The sequence below is a fragment of the Poromitra crassiceps genome, assembly GCF_964638095.1.
Source record: "Poromitra crassiceps genome assembly, chromosome: 9".
NCBI classification, from domain to species: Eukaryota; Metazoa; Chordata; class Actinopteri; order Beryciformes; family Melamphaidae; genus Poromitra; species Poromitra crassiceps.
Window position 1 is genome coordinate 42,605,335 of NC_139630.1, and position 19,738 is coordinate 42,625,072.

Here is a 19,738-nt window from a genome sequence, read left to right on the forward strand (position 1 = left end):
ATTTTATTGCTAATAGTGCCAACAGCCAATAGTTCCCCCAAAACCAGCAGTAACACACACACGTCACACGCGCACACACATGCGCGCGCACACACATGCGTGCGCACACACATGCGCGCACACACACACACACACACACACACACACACACACACACACACACACACACACACACACAGTCTAGTGGCCCCACAGGCTTAGGCACATACCATGCATACAACATCTTCAGTGTGAAAGCCATATTCCCTGTACTCTCTCTCTGTCTTTCCTGTTTCTGTCCACTGCTCACTTTAAAATAACTCTGAATAACAGTGGATTAAAAATAAGTCGTCCCACTCACCTGCAGGTAGTGACAGGCCCGCAGTGAAGGCTTCAGGTCTGTGTGCATCATGGGTTTCTCCAGATTGAGCGAAGACTTCCTATAGGCCTCCTTGGCCTGGCTGACAGTCAGTGTGGACCAGGAGCTCCTCTTCATGAATTTGCCCTCAGGTGCCATGGCCATGCTCTCGCAGGCCAAGCACTTGACATCGTTGTTGCTCTTCGAGGTTTTGAGCGACAGGTCTCCAAAGTGGTGGCTGTGCATGGAGTCTGGGTAGCAGTGGGCAGCATGTTCGCCATGGTGCCGCGACATGACGCTGGGTGTGCGGTAGGTGCTGTCGCTATCCAGGTTGTCGTCAGAGCTCCACCAGCCGCCGGAGCGGTGCTTACGTTCTTTGCTCTTGCTCCTCTTGCTACCGTGTTTGGTGGAGTGGTGGCCGTGATGGTGGTAACCCCCCTGCCCTATGACGTCGCCTTTGGTGCCGTTCATTTTGGACGAGCCCTCCAGAGAGTGGGACTTGGTGAAGAGCTTCTGGACAGAATGAACCAGGTGTCGGATGCGGCCAGGACTCTCGCTGCGTTGCTCGGTGGTGGTGGAGGTGCGCTGGTACTGCAGCGTGTGGAAGCCGTCGCGGTGAAGTGGCAGCTGTTTCTCAAACTGGTCCAGCAGGTTGGCGGGGAGGCGGTTGCTCTTGGTGCCGGCGTGGTGAGAGGACGAGGCGGCCGCGGCGGCAGCAGCAGCAGCCACGGCGGGGGAGGTGGCGGAGGCTGTGATGGCGGCACAGTCGTCCCGCGTGGCCGAGTCGTAGTACTGGGAGCTGTAGTGCATTCTGGGAAAGGTGCTGCTGGAGATGTGGTCGGAGGTGGCGGCCGGAGCTATCATGACCGGGGACATCACCATGCAGTCGGAGTGGATGGAGCTGCGCGGCGAGTAGCGGTGGTGGAATTCCATGGGGCAGCTCTCTGTAGGGCTGAGCAGGTAGGACGAGTGGCGGGAGTCATGGTGGGCGTGGAGGTCGTGGGGGTGGGGGTCGTAGTCCAGACCGTGTGGTAAAGGGATCTGGTGCTGGGAGCGGCTGCCCGATAAGCCCTTCATGTTCCTGTCTGGAGGGAGGCGTCTGCCTTCATCCAAGTGTGGAGACGGGGACCAAGGTGGAAGCGTCTGGTCTGTTTCAGAGGAAAGAGAGAAGAAGACATAATTAGATAGGAGAGAGGAGGAGGGTGAAATGCAGAAGTCAAGAAGGAGTCACTCTGTTTCAAGTTCAAATCCCCATGAAGTCAAATTACTATTAAAGTTGTCCTCCTATAGAGCAGCATGAGAGACAAAAACTCATGAAATACATTACTATTAAAGTTATCCTCCTATACAGCAGCATGAAAGACCAACACTCATGAGATAGATTAATATTAAAATGATCCTCCTATACAGTAGCATGAGAGACCAACACTCATGAGATAGATTACTATTAAAGTTCTCCTCCTATGCAGTCAACCCATTCTCACTCCGAGCGAGTAGCATATAGACGCTTTGTCCCGTCCCTTGTGCGTCGCTTGTTACTAACATGGTACCCTTGAGCGACCCATGAAACGACTAGGGCTTTCCGACTAAACTCAATGTAAACCCATGGAAGTCATCTTTGACGCTTATGGCAACTGCTCCCCCATTAGCCTAACTGCTCCCCCATTAGTCAACTGCTCCCCCATTAGGGTCTGGGGGGAGGAGCTAACCTCTCCCAGACCCTAACCCTAAACCTAACCTCTCCCACCCCCCACGCCTAAACCTAACCTCTCCCAGACCCTAACCCTAAACCTAACCTCTCCCACCCCCCATGCCTAAACCTAACCCCCCCAGACCCTAACCCTAAACCTAACCTCTCCCACCCCCCACGCCTAAACCTAACCTCCCGTATCATGGGTCGCTCAAGGGTACCATGTTAGTAACAAGCGACGCACAAAGGACGGGACAAAGCGTCAATATGCTACGCGCTCGGAGTGAGAACGTGTTGATACAGTAGCATGAGAGACCATCACTCATGAGATACATTACTATTAAAGTTCTCCTCCTATACAGCAGCATGAGAGACCAACACTCATGAGATACATTACTATTAAAGTTCTCCTCCTATACAGTAGCATGAGAGACCAACACTCTCATGAGATACATTACTATTAAAGTTATCCTCCTATACAGTAGCATGAGAGACCAACACTCATGAGATAGATTACTATTAAAGTTATCCTCCTATACAGTAGCATGAGAGACCAACACTCATGAGATAGATTACTATTAAAGTTATCCTCCTATACAGTAGCATGAGAGACCAACACTCATGAGATAGATTACTATTAAAGTTATCCTCCTATACAGTAGCATGAGAGACCAACACTCATGAGATAGATTACTATTAAAGTTCTCCTCCTATACAGTAGCATGAGAGACCAACACTCATGAGATACATTACTATTAAAGTTATCCTCCTATACAGTAGCATGAGAGACCAACACTCATGAGATACATTACTATTAAAGTTCTCCTCCTATACAGCAGCACGAGACCAACACTCATGAGATACATTACTATTAAAGTTCTCCTCCTATACAGTAGCATGAGAGACCAACACTCATGAGATACATTACTATTAAAGTTATCCTCCTATACAGTAGCATGAGAGACCAACACTCATGAGATACATTACTATTAAAGTTATCCTCCTATACAGTGGCATGAGAGACCAACACTCATGAGATACATTACTATTAAAGTTATCCTCCTATACAGTAGCATGAGAGACCAACACTCATGAGATACATTACTATTAAAGTTATCCTCCTATACAGTAGCATGAGAGACCAACACTAATGAGATACATTACTATTAAAGTTATCCTCCTATACAGTGGCATGAGAGACCAACACTCATGAGATACATTACTATTAAAGTTATCCTCCTATACAGCAGCATGAGAGACCAACACTCATGAGATACATTACTATTAAAGTTCTCCTCCTATACAGTAGCATGAGAGACCAACACTCTCATGAGATACATTACTATTAAAGTTATCCTCCTATACAGTAGCATGAGAGACCAACACTCATGAGATAGATTACTATTAAAGTTATCCTCCTATACAGTAGCATGAGAGACCAACACTCATGAGATACATTACTATTAAAGTTCTCCTCCTATACAGTAGCATGAGAGACCAACACTCTCATGAGATACATTACTATTAAAGTTATCCTCCTATACAGTAGCATGAGAGACCAACACTCATGAGATAGATTACTATTAAAGTTATCCTCCTATACAGTAGCATGAGAGACCAACACTCATGAGATAGATTACTATTAAAGTTATCCTCCTATACAGTAGCATGAGAGACCAACACTCATGAGATAGATTACTATTAAAGTTATCCTCCTATATAGCAGCACGAGACCAACACTCATGATATCATTTGCATTCATCATACGTTCTCAATGAAGGGGAATCCCCTTATCCCAGAGGCAAGATTGTGTGTGCGCGTGTGTATGTGTGTGAGTCTATGTGTAAAATCTCCCCTTCCATCCCCATCCTGTATCCAGCACAATATAAACCAGTGATCTTATAAAGAGAGTGAAGCTTTTCACAAGGAGAGATGCAAGTTAAGTGCAAAGTATTGCCTATCAAAGGAGGATTTTACAATACATACTACAATAGCTGAGGGTGACAACTCTTAATTACTATTCTTAACTATTAGTAGAATAAATTAGGAATCAGAATCTATTTAGAAAGAAAAAACAGGTATAACTAACTAGACTTATTTTAATATACTGTACAGTAAAAAACAGTAGGTATAACTGAGTAGACTTATTTTAATATACAGTAAAAAACAGTAGGTATATGACTAACTAGACTTATTTTAATATAGAGCAAAAAGCAGTAGTATAACTAGACTTCTTTTAATATAGAGTAAAAAACAGAAAAAACAGTAGGTATACTGTAACTAACTAAACTTCTTTTAATATACAGCAAAAACAGTGGGTTTAACTAACTAGACTTATTTTGATATACAGTAAAAACAGTACCGGTAGGTATAACTAGACTTCTTTTAATATACAGTAAAAACAGTAGGTATAACTAACTAGACTTCTTTTAATATACAGTAAAAAAACAGTAGGTATAACTAACTAGACTTTTAATACAGTAAAAACAGTAGGTATAACTAACTAGACTTCTTTTAATATACAGCAAAAACAGTAGGTTTACCTAACTAGACTTCTTTTAATATACAGCAAAAAAACAGTAGGTATAACTAACTAGACTTTTAATACAGTAAAAACAGTAGGTATAACTAACTAGACTTATTTTAATATACAGTAAAAAAACAGTAGGTATAACTAACTAGACTTTTAATACAGTAAAAACAGTAGGTATAACTAACTAGACTTCTTTTAATATACAGCAAAAAAACAGTAGGTATAACTAACTAGACTTTTAATACAGTAAAAACAGTAGGTATAACTAACTAGACTTCTTTTAATATACAGCAAAAACAGTAGGTATAACTAACTAGACTTCTTTTAATATAGAGCAAAAACAGTAGGTATAACTAACTAGACTTCTTTTAATATAGAGCAAAAACAGTAGGTATAACTAACTAGACTTCTTTTAATATACAGTAAAAACAGTAGGTATAACTAGACTTCTTTTAATATACAGCAAAAACAGTACCGTAGGTATAACTAACTAGACTTCTTTTAATATACAGTAAAAAAAACAGTAGGTATAACTAACTAGACTTTTAATACAGTAAAAACAGTAGGTATAACTAACTAGACTTCTTTTAATATACAGCAAAAAAACAGTAGGTATAACTAACTAGACTTTTAATACAGTAAAAACAGTAGGTATAACTAACTAGACTTCTTTTAATATACAGCAAAAACAGTAGGTATAACCAACTAGACTTCTTTTAATATAGAGCAAAAACAGTAGGTATAACTAACTAGACTTCTTTTAATATAGAGCAAAAACAGTAGGTATAACTAACTAGACTTCTTTTAATATACAGTAAAAACAGTAGGTATAACTAACTAGACTTCTTTTAATATACAGCAAAAACAGTACCGTAGGTATAACTAACTAGACTTCTTTTAATATACAGCAACAAAAAACAGTAGGTATAACTAACTAGACTTCTTTTAATATACAGCAAAACAGTAGGTATAACTAGACTTATTTTAATATACAGTAAAAACAGTAGGTATAACTAATGACTTATTTTAATATACAGCAAAAACAGGTATAACTAGACTTATTTTAATATACAGTAAAAAACAATAGGTTCGTAAACTACAGTAAGCTTCTTTTAAATATACAGTAAAAAACAGTAGGTATAACTAACTAGACTTCTTTTAATGGGGTTTATACTAGGACTCAGTGACACTATGTGTGTCAGGCAGGGTTTATACTAGGACTCAGTGACACTATCTGTGTGTCAGGCAGGGTTTATACTAGGACTCAGTGACACTATCTGTGTGTCAGGCAGGGTTTATACTAGGACTCAGTGACACTATCTGTGTGTCAGGCAGGGTTTATACTAGGGATGTTCATTTTGAAAATTTTCCAAAATCGATAATCGGTGAAAATTAACGATCAATTATCGATTATCGATCATATTAATACTTCGAAAATTTTCAATATTTTTTTTTTTTTTTTTTTTACAAAATGAATGCCTATGGCAGAAAATACGAAAGACAACGTGTTCTCAATGAACTCTTTATTTCAATGTGTCTCCTCTCCAACACTGCTGTCCCCGGCGCATGCCGGTGTGAATTTCCCATGTTTAAAACAGTTTTGTTGGCACAAAGGCCCGTGCCCAGCCAGAAAACTAGAGACTATATGAAGCTCCACCGCACGTTAGTCGGCTGTGCAATGGAGTGGGGCGAGGAGGAACGAATAATTTCAATAATTAAAAAATCAATCCAAATGCCACAGGATCGATTCCAATCCTTAACGATCAATTATCGATTTTCGATAATTGATGAACATCCCTAGTTTATACTAGGACTCAGTGACACTATCTGTGTGTCAGGCAGGGTTTATACTAGGACTCAGTGACACTATCTGTGTGTCAGGCAGGGTTTATACTAGGACTCAGTGACACTATCTGTGTGTCAGGCAGGGTTTATACTAGGACTCAGTGACACTATCTGTGTGTCAGGCAGGGTTTATACTAGTGTAAAGTAGAGAGGGGGTGGGGGTGGGGGGTTATTTGGGCATGACCACACAATGGCGATTTGTGAAAACTGACCACACAGCTGTACTTCACTGTCTGAGCATATAGCCTTAAGTGAATCGCATTGACATTCAACAAACTATCACGACATGCAGAGTCTGAAAACAAGTTGCTAAAAATACATAATGGGCGATAACTGCGGCATATAATCGTTTGCGTTAGTAATTAATTAAACAACCCTAAAACTCACGCCCAGTTGCATCGATTTCCTCGAGTCTCAAGCGCTACAAAGAAAACAGGTCTTTGCTATGTTCAGTCCTAAAATGCATCAATCCTACTAGAATTATACAGAATACAGGAAGCTAGACGTTTTTACCTTCAAAATAAAATCAATGTTGTATTGCTTAGTAACAAAAAATCAGAACGGTCGACTCACTACGGGTTAAAATTGACTTTTCGAGGGGGGCACATATTCTTCCAGTTTATCTCTGTTCTGTATCTTTCGGATAACACACACAAAAAAAACATTACACGTGCATTTACTTTATTTAATTGCCATTATTGCGAAGGTTATACCCGGAAGTTATCGTTTTATACTGCCTGACTTGACGCTACGTGGAATTTGCGGTTCTGCACATGAATCTTCACAAATGCTGTGTTAAATCAAAGGCATGGATGCAACCAGATCCAGATACCCTACCTAGCGATGTCCAATAGTATTGGCAATACTGGGGGGGGGGGGGGGGGGGGGGGGGGGGCAATCCGCCCCTGATATAAGGGTCGGAGCTGGTCTTACAGCAGAAGAATAGGAGGGTCGGGGGGGGCGCGCATAGCTCACCAAAATGTGTTCATACATACACCGCCATCCAGATGCCCTCTAAAAAATTGTTATCTAGAGTCTAGATAACTCCCGAGTTCCAAGGCATGTCTGAAACCGGTTTATGATAAAGAAAGGAGGATCCTGGAGCACTCAATTCACTGGAAAGATTTTAATAAGGTGCAGTGACTAACATTTCGATGCACAGTGTCTTCATCAGAGTAAAAAAAAAACAGTCTGAACTAGGGGTGTCACGGTACACAAAAGTCACGGTTCGGTACGTACCTCGGTTTTGGGGTCACGGTTCGGTACGAATACGGCACGGTACGAAAACGGGGAAAAAAAGCAAAAAATCCCAAATTCTGTTTTTTTCCCTTTGAATATGTCTGAATTCTGCTTTTTACGCTATTTTTACCATCAGAAATAGTGTCTAATATGTGGGAATGAATAAATGTCCACTATTTAATAAGATCTAGGCAATCCACACAAAAAGGTTTTACTCTAGAGCAGTGATTTTCAAAGTGTGGGGTGCGCCTCCCTCTCAGATGTCTGTATTCCAGCTGTTTGACAGGGCAAAGGCATTTCCCCCCACTTTAAATCTTTATTGTACACAAGTTTGTAAACAGAGCGCATGTGAGTAGCCTAATACTCCCACCAACCCCTCCCCCTGTTGTATTTGTTTTATGTAGCATTTGCGTTTGATGTAAGCACTAATTTGGAATCCTATCTAAAAGCGGCCACTAGGCGGCAGTGTTTCTTTAGTCAACGTCAAAATACCTACATGTTCAGAAGAAGAATAAAACGGCAGAAGAAGAAAAACTTCTGAACCCTGTTGAAAGATACCCCCACTGTCTGACAGACAACGGGGTGGGTTTCACTTTCCCAGTAAGTACGGGAAAGAACCCTGTCAGCGCCTTAACGTTATTGGATGTGAGTTTTGTTTAGCATAATATGATTATGTTCGGTCATCTAATGGATTATTGGAACATGACAAGGAGTCATCGCCTCTTCCTCACCGCAGCTTGCCCGTCTGCATCCGCAGATGTCTGCTTGACCGCATCACTCATCCCACGCGATGTAAGTTGCTTGTTTACAAGTTAACAGCTTTGTCAGTGTTATGTAACGTTTAGCCGCAACGCGCAACTATAAAGGACTTTGTCGCGGCTACGTAACTTTACATTGGCAAGCTTACCTCGTTGGCTTGATGTTGACAGAATTTGCAAAACAGCTTATCGCCACAAAACGTCCCATTCTGTGAACGCGGATTTCTATGGCTTCTGTGGCGTTTAATTCAATTCAATTCAATGCCGTTCAAACAGCGTTTAGGTGCTTCTGGATTTGACGTATTCGTCGTGTCGTTTCATGTACCGTGAAACGAGGTACCGTGAGGGTCGTACCGTAAATTCACGGGACGAATACATGTACCGTGACACCCCTAGTCTGAACTCCTCCCAACCAACCCTGTAAGCCCAGTCTGAACACCCAAACCTGTAAAACCCCCTTTGGGTCTTTGAAGAAGATGAAAGTAGGGAGGCGATATTAATATAGCCTTTCCATAATTGTTGGTGCAGTCAATTTAGCAGTTCATATCTGTTTGAGTTACCCATGAACATACGTTTAATCTACAACACTGTGCGGTACTACAGTATGGGAGTACAGTATGAACCTTTGCTCCCTCTAGCTAATACCAATCTGTAACAAATGCACAACAGAGCAGTCCACTTCCAGTGGTGAGGCTTTCAGGACACAGTCCCCATCCATGCAACACAGGTTTCATCATTAGTATCTGGGGGCTGCTTTGCTTTGTGCGCCAATGGAGCCAGTTCTGTGTGACTGCATAATATCCACCATTGGCAATCCTTTGAAATTTGGAAATCAGCTAGCGTTAGCCTCTTTGGAGCCTTCTGCTAGTCTGAATATACACAAATGATCCGGCCAGCCAGCGCTGCTGCTGGCCATTTGGGTGCCCTAAGTGTAATTTTTTCATGGTGCCCCCTCATCCCAAGAAAAGCTCTTCTTGCTGCGCAATCTTTGGTCGCTGCACAATCTTTGGTTTCGGAATCTGTGGCAGAGTGAGAGGTCTGTCTGCTCTCCGCTCCTGTTCTGTGAGATCTTTGGCTGCTCTCTTCCCTCAGTCTAACTGTGTCGCATGTAGTTTTAAATGAAGAGATACACAACGTTCTTTTAAGGGGGCACCGTGGCCAGTTCAAAACAGGAAATGCCAAACTGGACGTGTGGAGAGTTAATTTTAGAAGGGGCATTACAGCCAAACTGCGGGGCATCCACTGCCCCTGTTTGACTGTGGTATTCCTGCTCTGGATGATGCCCCTCGCGGTACTTGGTGCCCTACGCACAAGCGCATGGTGCACATGTACGCAGCGGCGGCCCTGGATCCAGCACAGATCTGTCCTCGCTCTCCTAGTCTTTGTGACTTGGACCGGTATCGGTATGTCAAAAAAAAGAAGAAAAAACACTCTGCAATTTATTCCATCCTGCAGCATTCTGTGGTTTCCATGTTATGGTTTCTATGTTAGTATGGTTTTCTATGTTAGTTCAACAGCAAAAATCTTCCTTTGAACTTCTTGTCAACGTGAGCAAAATGCTTTAATGAGGCTTCATCAGTGAATTTGAGTGATGCAACCAGCTCTTATGCCGCTTTCTGTCTTCCTGCATCATTTTGGACTCACATTAAAAATTAGAAATAGATATCAAATGAAAGAAGTAAAAAAAATAGAATGACCACGACACGAGTTCTTGCATACAGATCATAGTGTAAAAAGAAATGGACAGAGTGAGTGTGATGTCACCTAGCTTGGCCTTTCGGCCATTGGTTCTTGCACAACTCGCGCAAGACCAGGGCCCCGTTCCAATACCCATACTTCCATACTATTTAGTAGGCAAAAAAAGATTTAGTATGTCCCAATACATAGTATGTCAGATGCAGTATGCCAAGAGTACCAGGATGTTGTACTACATCAGCTCCTATTTCGGAGTATGCATCGATGCATGCTTCACCAGCCAATCTTCCCCACAATCCTTTGCGCAGCAGGAAGTTATGTCTTTTTCTTCTTCTTCTAATGTTTTATGGCGGTTGGCAAACAACTTTTTGTGCATTACCGCCACCTACTGGAGTTACGTCACACTGACTGAGCTGCGTGTTCATGAATGAGATAATTAACTTTAAGAAAGCCTTGAAATATGTTAAAACCAAACAAGCATGGTGTGTACCAAAACATGCATATCTTGATTCCTGTTTAGAACTCTGACTTAATGTTTTTGCTTTATTTATTTTATTTTGTTTATTTGATTGTCTGTTCCAATTTTGTAAATGTTTAGTCTGAATTTTTTGTATAATGTACTGTTTGTTACTGCCAGACTTTGTTTATTGAATAGAAAAAAAATAATAATAAAAAAATAAAAAAAACCTCAAATGTGGCGCTGTGGACGTTGGCGGAAGTGAGCAAGAGGTCGGAGTTCAGGAAGCTCACGTGACGACAGATGTAGTGTGTCCCAATAGTATGCATTTTGCATGCATGCTGCACACTACAATCCATACTTTGTGAGGGCAGCGGCAGTACATACTACAAGAAAGAAGTACAAGTATGGGTATTGGAACGGGGCCCAGGGCTTTCCCACAGAGCCGCAGTGCCGCCTGCTATTGGTCCGTGATCGGCGATCACTGGACAGGCAACCTGTCAATCACGCCCAAAACTCTTGCCCCCAAATTTTTGGAATATGAAGTTAAATGGAGAGTTTACTGTAAATTAGACAATACTTTGAATTGTGTATTTGTCTTAATCCATGCAATGATTAACCATTATTTGAGTGTGTAAAATGATGTTTGCCTGTAACATCTAAGATCTATCAAATGATCAGAATTATTTTTCTCTACTAACCAACTAACCAAGTGTTCGGATTACTATAATCCCATTAGGTGTAATCTGTTACTCCCCACTGAGGCGTATCAGGACATAAGCAGGCATCTGATTCTGAACTAGAAAGGACTTTCCAACATAATGTGTTAGAATGAGCAACGGAAGGATCTAACGCCATGCTTTGCCTTCCAGCTAACATTTGCAGTCTATATCTTACCAGTCTGTGCTAAAGGCTGCAAGGTGCAGAGAGACAATGGGGAGACGCCTTGAGTGTCTGTCACTCCCCTGTAATTAATGAGTTCTAAGTTCTCTGCAGCAGGAAACCCCGGTCATGAACACAGCACATGCTCTTACATAATGTTGGGGATCTCTGATCTCACACACTGTTTCAAAGGAGCCAGAAATAAAATGCAGTTGTCATGGCAACCACTGCTGAAAACCCGGGAAAATGTAATAGGATTTTCAAGGCTGTTGAGGGTGGATCCTGGTCTTCAACAAAAATATAAAATAAAATACATGTGTAATGTGATACACACACTTGAGCTTGTGACTGGTCATATAAGCTAATGTGTTTGGTGCACCGTTACAAACGGTGCCGCTGCTCCGCAGATTGCAGAGTTCAAATGAATTATGAATTTAAGTCTGAGCTGAAAGACATAAAAATGAGCCATGGATAGCTGTCCACTGAAGCGTTACATCAAGAGAGTAGAGTGCAATTTGAGCTGTTTTCATTTATTAATCCAACCAGGTCCTGACTGCCAGGGTGATTATCACATTAAACATGTCCTATAATACAGCTTGCACAGTTTGCATTGCCTCTCAGAGGGGCAGCCAGGCTGAATACACGAGCGTTAAAACAACACTGGAGAATGACTGAGCCTGATCATCCACCCTCCATGGCAGAGCTTTACACTGTGCTGCAGGTTTGCACCAAGTTATTGTTTGAACATCGGTGAGTGGAATTAGGCTATTTCTTGTTTTTGTTTGAAGTATGCCTTTGCCTCACTTCAAATAGCTATTACTGCTTAGAGGGTGTACTCAGCTACATTGTGTCATTCATTTTCACATTTGACTTCTGCACTTCTTTTAGCAGTGCTGGTAAATTAAAATCTGTGCTGATATTTATATGTCAGATCAAAAAATGTGGCACAAGAAAGCTCAACAGGCCAAAAGTATAACAATCAAGAGAAAAAGGAACTTCTTGGATAGTTGGAGCACATTTTAATCAAGTAAAGTACATGTGTACTGAAACAGTTTAACAAACAATGTACTGTACATGTGAAGATGTACATTGTTTGTAAACTGTTTCAGTACACATATACTTTACTTCATGATTAAAACCATCCAAAGTATCCAAGAAGCTCCTTTTTCTCTTCATTGCCATTCGTTCGTCCCTCCGTTGCCATAGGTGCAGCAGAAGATGCAGGTGACTAGGTGCAGCAGAAGATGCAGGTGACTAGGTGCAGCAGAAGATGCAGGTGACTAGGTGCAGCAGTAGATGCAGGTGACTAGGTGCAGCAGTAGATGGGTGTATAACATTGCAGGTGACTAGGTGAAGGCAGCAGAAGATACAGGTGACTAGGTGCAGCAGTAGATGCAGGTGACTAGGTGCAGCAGTAGATGGGTGTATACAATTGCAGGTGACTAGGTGCAGCAGTAGATGCAGGTGACTAGGTGCAGCAGAAGATGCAGGTGACTAGGTGCAGCAGAAGATGCAGGTGACTAGATGCAGCAGTAGATGCAGGTGACTAGGTGCAGCAGTAGATGGGTGTATAACATTGCAGGTGACTAGGTGCAGCAGTAGATGCAGGTGACTAGGTGCAGCAGTAGATACAGGTGACTAGGTGCAGCAGTAGATGCAGGTGACTAGGTGCAGCAGTAGATGGGTGTATAACATTACAGGTGACTAGGTGCAGCAGTAGATGGGTGGATAACATTACAGGTGACTAGGTGCAGCAGTAGATGCAGGTGACTAGGTGCAGCAGTAGATGGGTGTATAACATTACAGGTAACTAGGTGCAGCAGTAGATGGGTGTATAACATTACAGGTAACTAGGTGCAGCAGTAGATGCAGGTGACTAGGTGCAGCAGTAGATGGGTGTATAACATTACAGGTAACTAGGTGCAGCAGTAGATGGGTGGATAACATTACAGGTAACTAGGTGCAGCAGTAGATGCAGGTGACTAGGTGCAGCAGTAGATGGGTGTATAACATTACAGGTAACTAGGTGCAGCAGTAGATGGGTGTATAACATTACAGGTAACTAGGTGCAGCAGTAGATGCAGGTGACTAGGTGCAGCAGTAGATGCAGGTGACTAGGTGCAGCAGTAGATGCAGGTGACTAGGTGCAGCAGTAGATGCAGGTGACTAGGTGCAGCAGTAGATGCAGGTGACTAGGTGCAGCAGTAGATGCAGGTGACTAGGTGCAGCAGTAGATGGGTGTATAACATTACAGGTAACTAGGTGCAGCAGTAGATGGGTGTATAACATTACAGGTAACTAGGTGCAGCAGTAGATGGGTGTATAACATTACAGGTAACTAGGTGCAGCAGTAGATGCAGGTGACTAGGTGCAGCAGTAGATGCAGGTGACTAGGTGCAGCAGTAGATGCAGGTGACTAGGTGCAGCAGTAGATGCAGGTAACTAGGTGCAGCAGTAGATGGGTGTATAACATTACAGGTGACTAGGTGCAGCAGTAGATGGGTGTATAACATTACAGGTAACTAGGTGCAGCAGTAGATGCAGGTGACTAGGTGCAGCAGTAGATGCAGGTGACTAGGTGCAGCAGTAGATGCAGGTGACTAGGTGCAGCAGTAGATGCAGGTGACTAGGTGCAGCAGTAGATGGGTGTATAACATTACAGGTAACTAGGTGCAGCAGTAGATGGGTGTATAACATTACAGGTAACTAGGTGCAGCAGTAGATGGGTGTATAACATTACAGGTAACTAGGTGCAGCAGTAGATGGGTGTATAACATTACAGGTAACTAGGTGCAGCAGTAGATGCAGGTGACTAGGTGCAGCAGTAGATGCAGGTGACTAGGTGCAGCATTTACATGCAGGTAACTAGGTGCAGCAGTAGATGCAGGTGGCTAGGTGCAGCATTTACATGCAGGTGACTAGGTGCAGCAGTAGATGGGTGTTTGCAAGACTTGGATAGAGCATTACAGTGTATACAGTACCATGCACTGCTTTTCACTTTCTCCGCCGAGATTTATCCTGTCGGTCCCGGGGATTGAACAGACGACCTTCCGGTCACAAGCTCGCATCTCTCTTGTCTCTCCAAGTCCCCCCTCTATCTCTCTAATTCAGCACAGGGAAGTAGATGACATGGACTGGTTGCCAAGGCAACTAGGGCTGTCCCAAACGATTATTTTCTTATCGATTCGACTAACGATTATTTTTTTGATTAGTCGATTAATCTAGCGATTATTTTCTATTTAATGTTTTTATTATATAACAATAAATTTACCCAAAACAAATAAATAAACAAAAACTTCTCAATTTCAGTATTTTATTTAACCATCTCATTCTCGTTTGGGGAAAAACTCTTCCACACTGCTTTGCTTCCTGAAAAGAGAGAGAGATAAATAATAATATAATACTGTAGGGAGGGACATATTTAAAATTAGTCTAAGTCTAATTTCCATGTCTGTTATTATGATATGATCATATGAATTATTATTATTATTAATATGAATCTTATTATTATATAATAGATAGTGCCTGCCTATTTGTCAGTTGCCTGCTCTCATCACGAAAATACTGGACCACCTGACACATAGATTAAATTGATCATCATATGATTCATCACTGTATGTATGAACCCTTTCCCTAAACTGAGGAGGATCAGTATTTTTACAGGACATGGATTTATTTAATCACTGGAGTAATGTGCATTGTGCAGCTAACTCAGCCAAATGTATGTTTGCATCAGTGTGGGGGTAAGGAAATAAATAATACAAACGATTTACAGACTAACAGTCACAGACTGTAACAATGGTCTGTAACGTTAGTTTTGATCTCATCTTACATGGCCGTGAACCCAAACAGAAGAATGTAAAAAGCCGAATAGCACTAAATGATGCACGCAGTAAATTAACGTGAGCAGCAACAGACTAACAATGGTCTGTAACGTTAGTTTAATCAATTTTCTACATGTTAGCCGTGAAAGCAAACGGAAATATGTACGTTAACGTTAAACGGCCGAATAACACCGTTAAATGGTGTAATGTTATGTTCGCTGCGGTGCAGAAATGACTACTTTTTCCGGCCATCGCTGCCATCTTTTTTGTTTTGTGACGTGTCGACGCACGTAGCGTGCGTCGACGTAATTACGTAGTCGACGTCATCGATTACGTCGACTCGCTGGGACAGCCCTAAAGGCAACACAACGTGTCAAATAAGACTAACAATAGTAATGTATGCACAGAGAGCAACTGAATGTACATTGAGCTTAAATGTATTCTGATTTGAAGTTTCTGCATTGATTATGTTAGAACAGTATACCTAAGTTTTCTGGCCAAGAGGTCTGCCACTAAACATTTAGTCAAACAATGATTCCTTCCTCTCAGGATCTCAGGATGCTGTGTACAGCTTCCTTTCACTCTGTAGATTCTGCCTTTGTTCAGACTTCCAAAACAGAATGCCTTTTGACAGGACATTTCATTGATCATTTATCTTACTACAATATGCAGAACAGAACCCCCCGTCTACCTGTAGCAGTCATTCCCTAATAAGGTCTGTTTAGCTGGCCTGTGAAACCTGAAGGCACTCAGCCCACCATTATGGACATACTGTACATTAGTGCTGCCCTATACCCTGGTCTGCACTGGAATGACCACATAGCACACAACATCATAGCCCAGGATAATCAGGCAGCACCCCATACACCTGATGTGGCCCACTACAAGACAGGATAACAGATATGGATAACATTGTGTGTGTAAGGACATAAACTATGAGAAACACTGTTGGAAATCCTTTTCAAAATGACAATATATGCATGACGCCCGCCCTCCTCCCCCTCAGGTCCCACCCCAACACTTGTCACTCATCTTGATGATCGGTCTACCTTGAAACAGCATCTCTAGCCTGAGACTGTCCATAAAGCCGCCTCAGGCGTTGAAGAAGCAGATGTTGAACGCAGCCGATCTGCAATTAAAAAAAAACAATATTGATGTTGACTGTGTTTTTACTGACTAGTCTTCTAGTGTCAGTAACTCACTACACCATCTGTTTTCTCTCTGGATCTGTGCACTTTCTCTGTTTCGAGCTCCCTCAAAATCGAAACAAACTTTTCGCAGTGCCCGATGCTACTGGGTCTTTGGAGACTCTTTAGCCCTTTAACTGTGAACCTCTTTAATTTTCCTGTAATTGGTTGTTCAAGAAACTCTTGCTCCTTCCCCTATGGAGCGACATTTATTTAAATTTTTTGCCAAACATAATAAGTGTAGTACAGCATAGATGTTACACATTCGGCAATCATGTATCGCTGCGCGATGAAACTGTAGGACTTTACAAGAAGATACAATACATATGTTTGCTTCCACAGAGTAGCAACTCTCTTGAGGTGGTTTGATTAGCCCAGTGGTTCCCAAACTGGGTATGGTACGCGTACCCCTAGGGGTATGTGGAGGTACTGCAGGGGGTGCTTGAGAGAAGTGGGAAAATGGAAAATTGTCAGAATACATCATGAAAATAAATGAAACATTAAAATACACTAAATCCAACTCTTTCACTCCATTTCTTATTTTGTAATGTTATATGCTTCAAACAAAGGGTGGGTTATCATTATATGCTATAGTTTTTTCTTGCAGTTTTCTAAGCAAAATGTTGTAGCTGGGTAAAGGGGGTACTTGGATTCAGAAATCAGGGAAAGGGGGTACTGAAGCCAAAAAAGTTTGAGAACCACTGGATTAGCCCATAATCAGGCAGATTGGTCTCTCCAGCTCTCAACCAATTCATTTCAAGGAGAGTCAATTTGGATCATGAAGGATGACTACAGTACCGCTCCACCCAGCTCAATATTAGTATCCACTAACTGATACTCAACAGTGTACTGAAGTGTATATGTTTTATTTTTCCAAATCCATGGTGGGCCAAAATAAACGGGATGCGGACCAAACTTGGCCCCAAATTGGTCAGCCATGTTGTAGACCAACATTTTGTACTAAGACCAAAAATGCTAGTATGCAAAATTTTCATAATCTTACACATACACAATCTTATATATAAAATTGAGTATGTGGGCAATGTTTGTTTATTTCAAGTTCTGTGTTCGGCCACTATGCCGTTTTACATGCAATCGGGCTGAAACCTTCAGGGTGTGTAAAGGGCACCCGTGCAGGTGACCTGACGGAGCCAGATGTTTTCATTAGGCTAATTAGCTAATGATGTGATGTCATCAGTGATGATGTCAAAAGTGATGTCATAAGGGCGCACACACACACACACACACACACACGGAGGCATTGTAACAAGACTGATCAGTGATGCCACACACACACACAAGGAGGCATTGTGACAAGACTGATCAGTGATGTCATAGGGGGGCACACACACACACACACACACACACACACACACACACACACACACACACACACACACACACAGATGATGTGATCAGTGATATCATAATGGGGCACGCACACACACACACACAAGGAGGCATTGTGACATCTCTGATGCAATAACATTTAGTGAGCAACAAACACAAACCCACGCGCCAATAGGGCAGGCAAGGCCACACAGCAGCCGAGCTACAGGGCCGAGCCCAGGCATCGAGCGCGCGAGATGCCTAGTTTTCAAAAAGCCTCCTTGAACTGTACTTCTTGTACTGTACTGTAAGACGAAGGAGCTACTGTAGTAGTGCATCTCCAAGCAGAGCAGCAAGAGTCCACTGACACATGTCACCGTCCAGGGCGAGGATGTGGAGGTGGTGCAGTCCTTTAGTTTCAACAACAACTTGGACTAGCCTGACAACACAAACACTCTACAAGACCGGACAGAACACACTCTCTGCTGAAGGTGGCTCATGTCATCCAGATGACTGCGAGAGACTGCACTGCATCTTCTACCAGTCCATAGTGGCCAGTGTGCCGCTCTTTGCTGCCACGTGTGGGGAAGGTGACACTGGAGCCGGAGGTGCCGGCAGGCTCAACAAACTGGTCAAATAAAATAAAGGCTAGCTGTGTCATGAGACTGGATACCCTGCAGGCAGCAGGCAGAGGGGAGGATAACACCTCTTCCTAACATACAGCGAGCAAGGACTAAATACCCTGCAGGCAGAGGGGAGGATAACACCTCTTCCTAACATACAGCGAGCGAGGACTAAATACCCTGCAGGCAGAGGGGAGGATAACACCTCTTCCTAACATACAGCGAGCGAGGACTAAATACCCTGCAGGCAGAGGGGAGGATAACACCCCTTCCTAACATACAGCGAGCGAGGACTAAATACCCTGCAGGCAGAGGGCAGGATAACACCTCTTCCTAAAATACAGCGAGTGAGGACTGGATACCCTGCAGGCAGCAGGGAGGATAACACCTCTTCCTAACATACAGCGAGCGAGGACTAAATACCCTGCAGGCAGAGGGCAGGATAACACCTCTTCCTAACATACAGCAAGCGAGGACTAAATACCCTGCAGGCAGAGGGGAGGATAACACCTCTTCCTAACATATAGCGAGTGAGGACTAAATACCCTGCAGGCAGAGGGGAGGATAACACCTCTTCCTAACATATAGCGAGTGAGGGCTAAATACCCTGCAGGCAGAGGGGAGGATAACACCTCTTCCTAACATACAGCGAGCGAGGACTAAATACCCTGCAGACAGAGGGCAGGATAACACCTCTTCCTAACATACAGCGAGCGAGGACTAAATACCCTGCAGGCAGAGGGGAGGATAACACCTCTTCCTAACATACAGCGAGCGAGGACTAAATACCCTGCAGGCAGAGGGCAGGATAACACCTCTTCCTAACATATAGCGAGTGAGGACTAAATACCCTGCAGGCAGAGGGGAGGATAACACCTCTTCCTAACATACAGTGAGCGAGGACTAAATACCCTGCAGGCAGAGGGGAGGATAACACCTCTTTCTAACATACAGCGAGCGAGGACTAAATACCCTGCAGGCAGAGGGGAGGATAACACCTCTTCCTAACATACAGCGAGCGAGGACTAAATACCCTGCAGGCAGAGGGCAGGATAACACCTCTTCCTAACATATAGCGAGTGAGGACTAAATACCCTGCAGGCAGAGGGGAGGATAACACCTCTTCCTAACATACAGTGAGCGAGGACTAAATACCCTGCAGGCAGAGGGGAGGATAACACCTCTTTCTAACATACAGCGAGCGAGGACTAAATACCCTGCAGGCAGAGGGGAGGATAACACCTCTTCCTAACATACAGCAAGCGAGGACTAAATACCCTGCAGGCAGAGGGCAGGATAACACCTCTTCCTAACATACAGCGAGTGAGGACTAAATACC

At 43.0% G+C, this 19,738-nt stretch overlaps 1 protein-coding gene across 1 annotated transcript in view; it reads right to left on the bottom strand.

Moving 5' to 3' along the window:
* The window catches only part of dlgap2b (discs, large homolog-associated protein 2b), a gene marked incomplete at both ends in the record, with an annotated part of 41,181 nt that extends 39,767 nt beyond the window's left edge, over positions 1 to 1,414 (bottom strand). The window contains one exon of the mRNA XM_083642541.1: positions 341 to 1,414. Within this exon, the coding sequence (XP_083498667.1) occupies positions 341 to 1,414 (1,074 nt within the window). The remainder of the gene's footprint in view (positions 1 to 340) is intronic.
* Between the last annotated feature and the right edge of the window lie 18,324 nt (positions 1,415 to 19,738).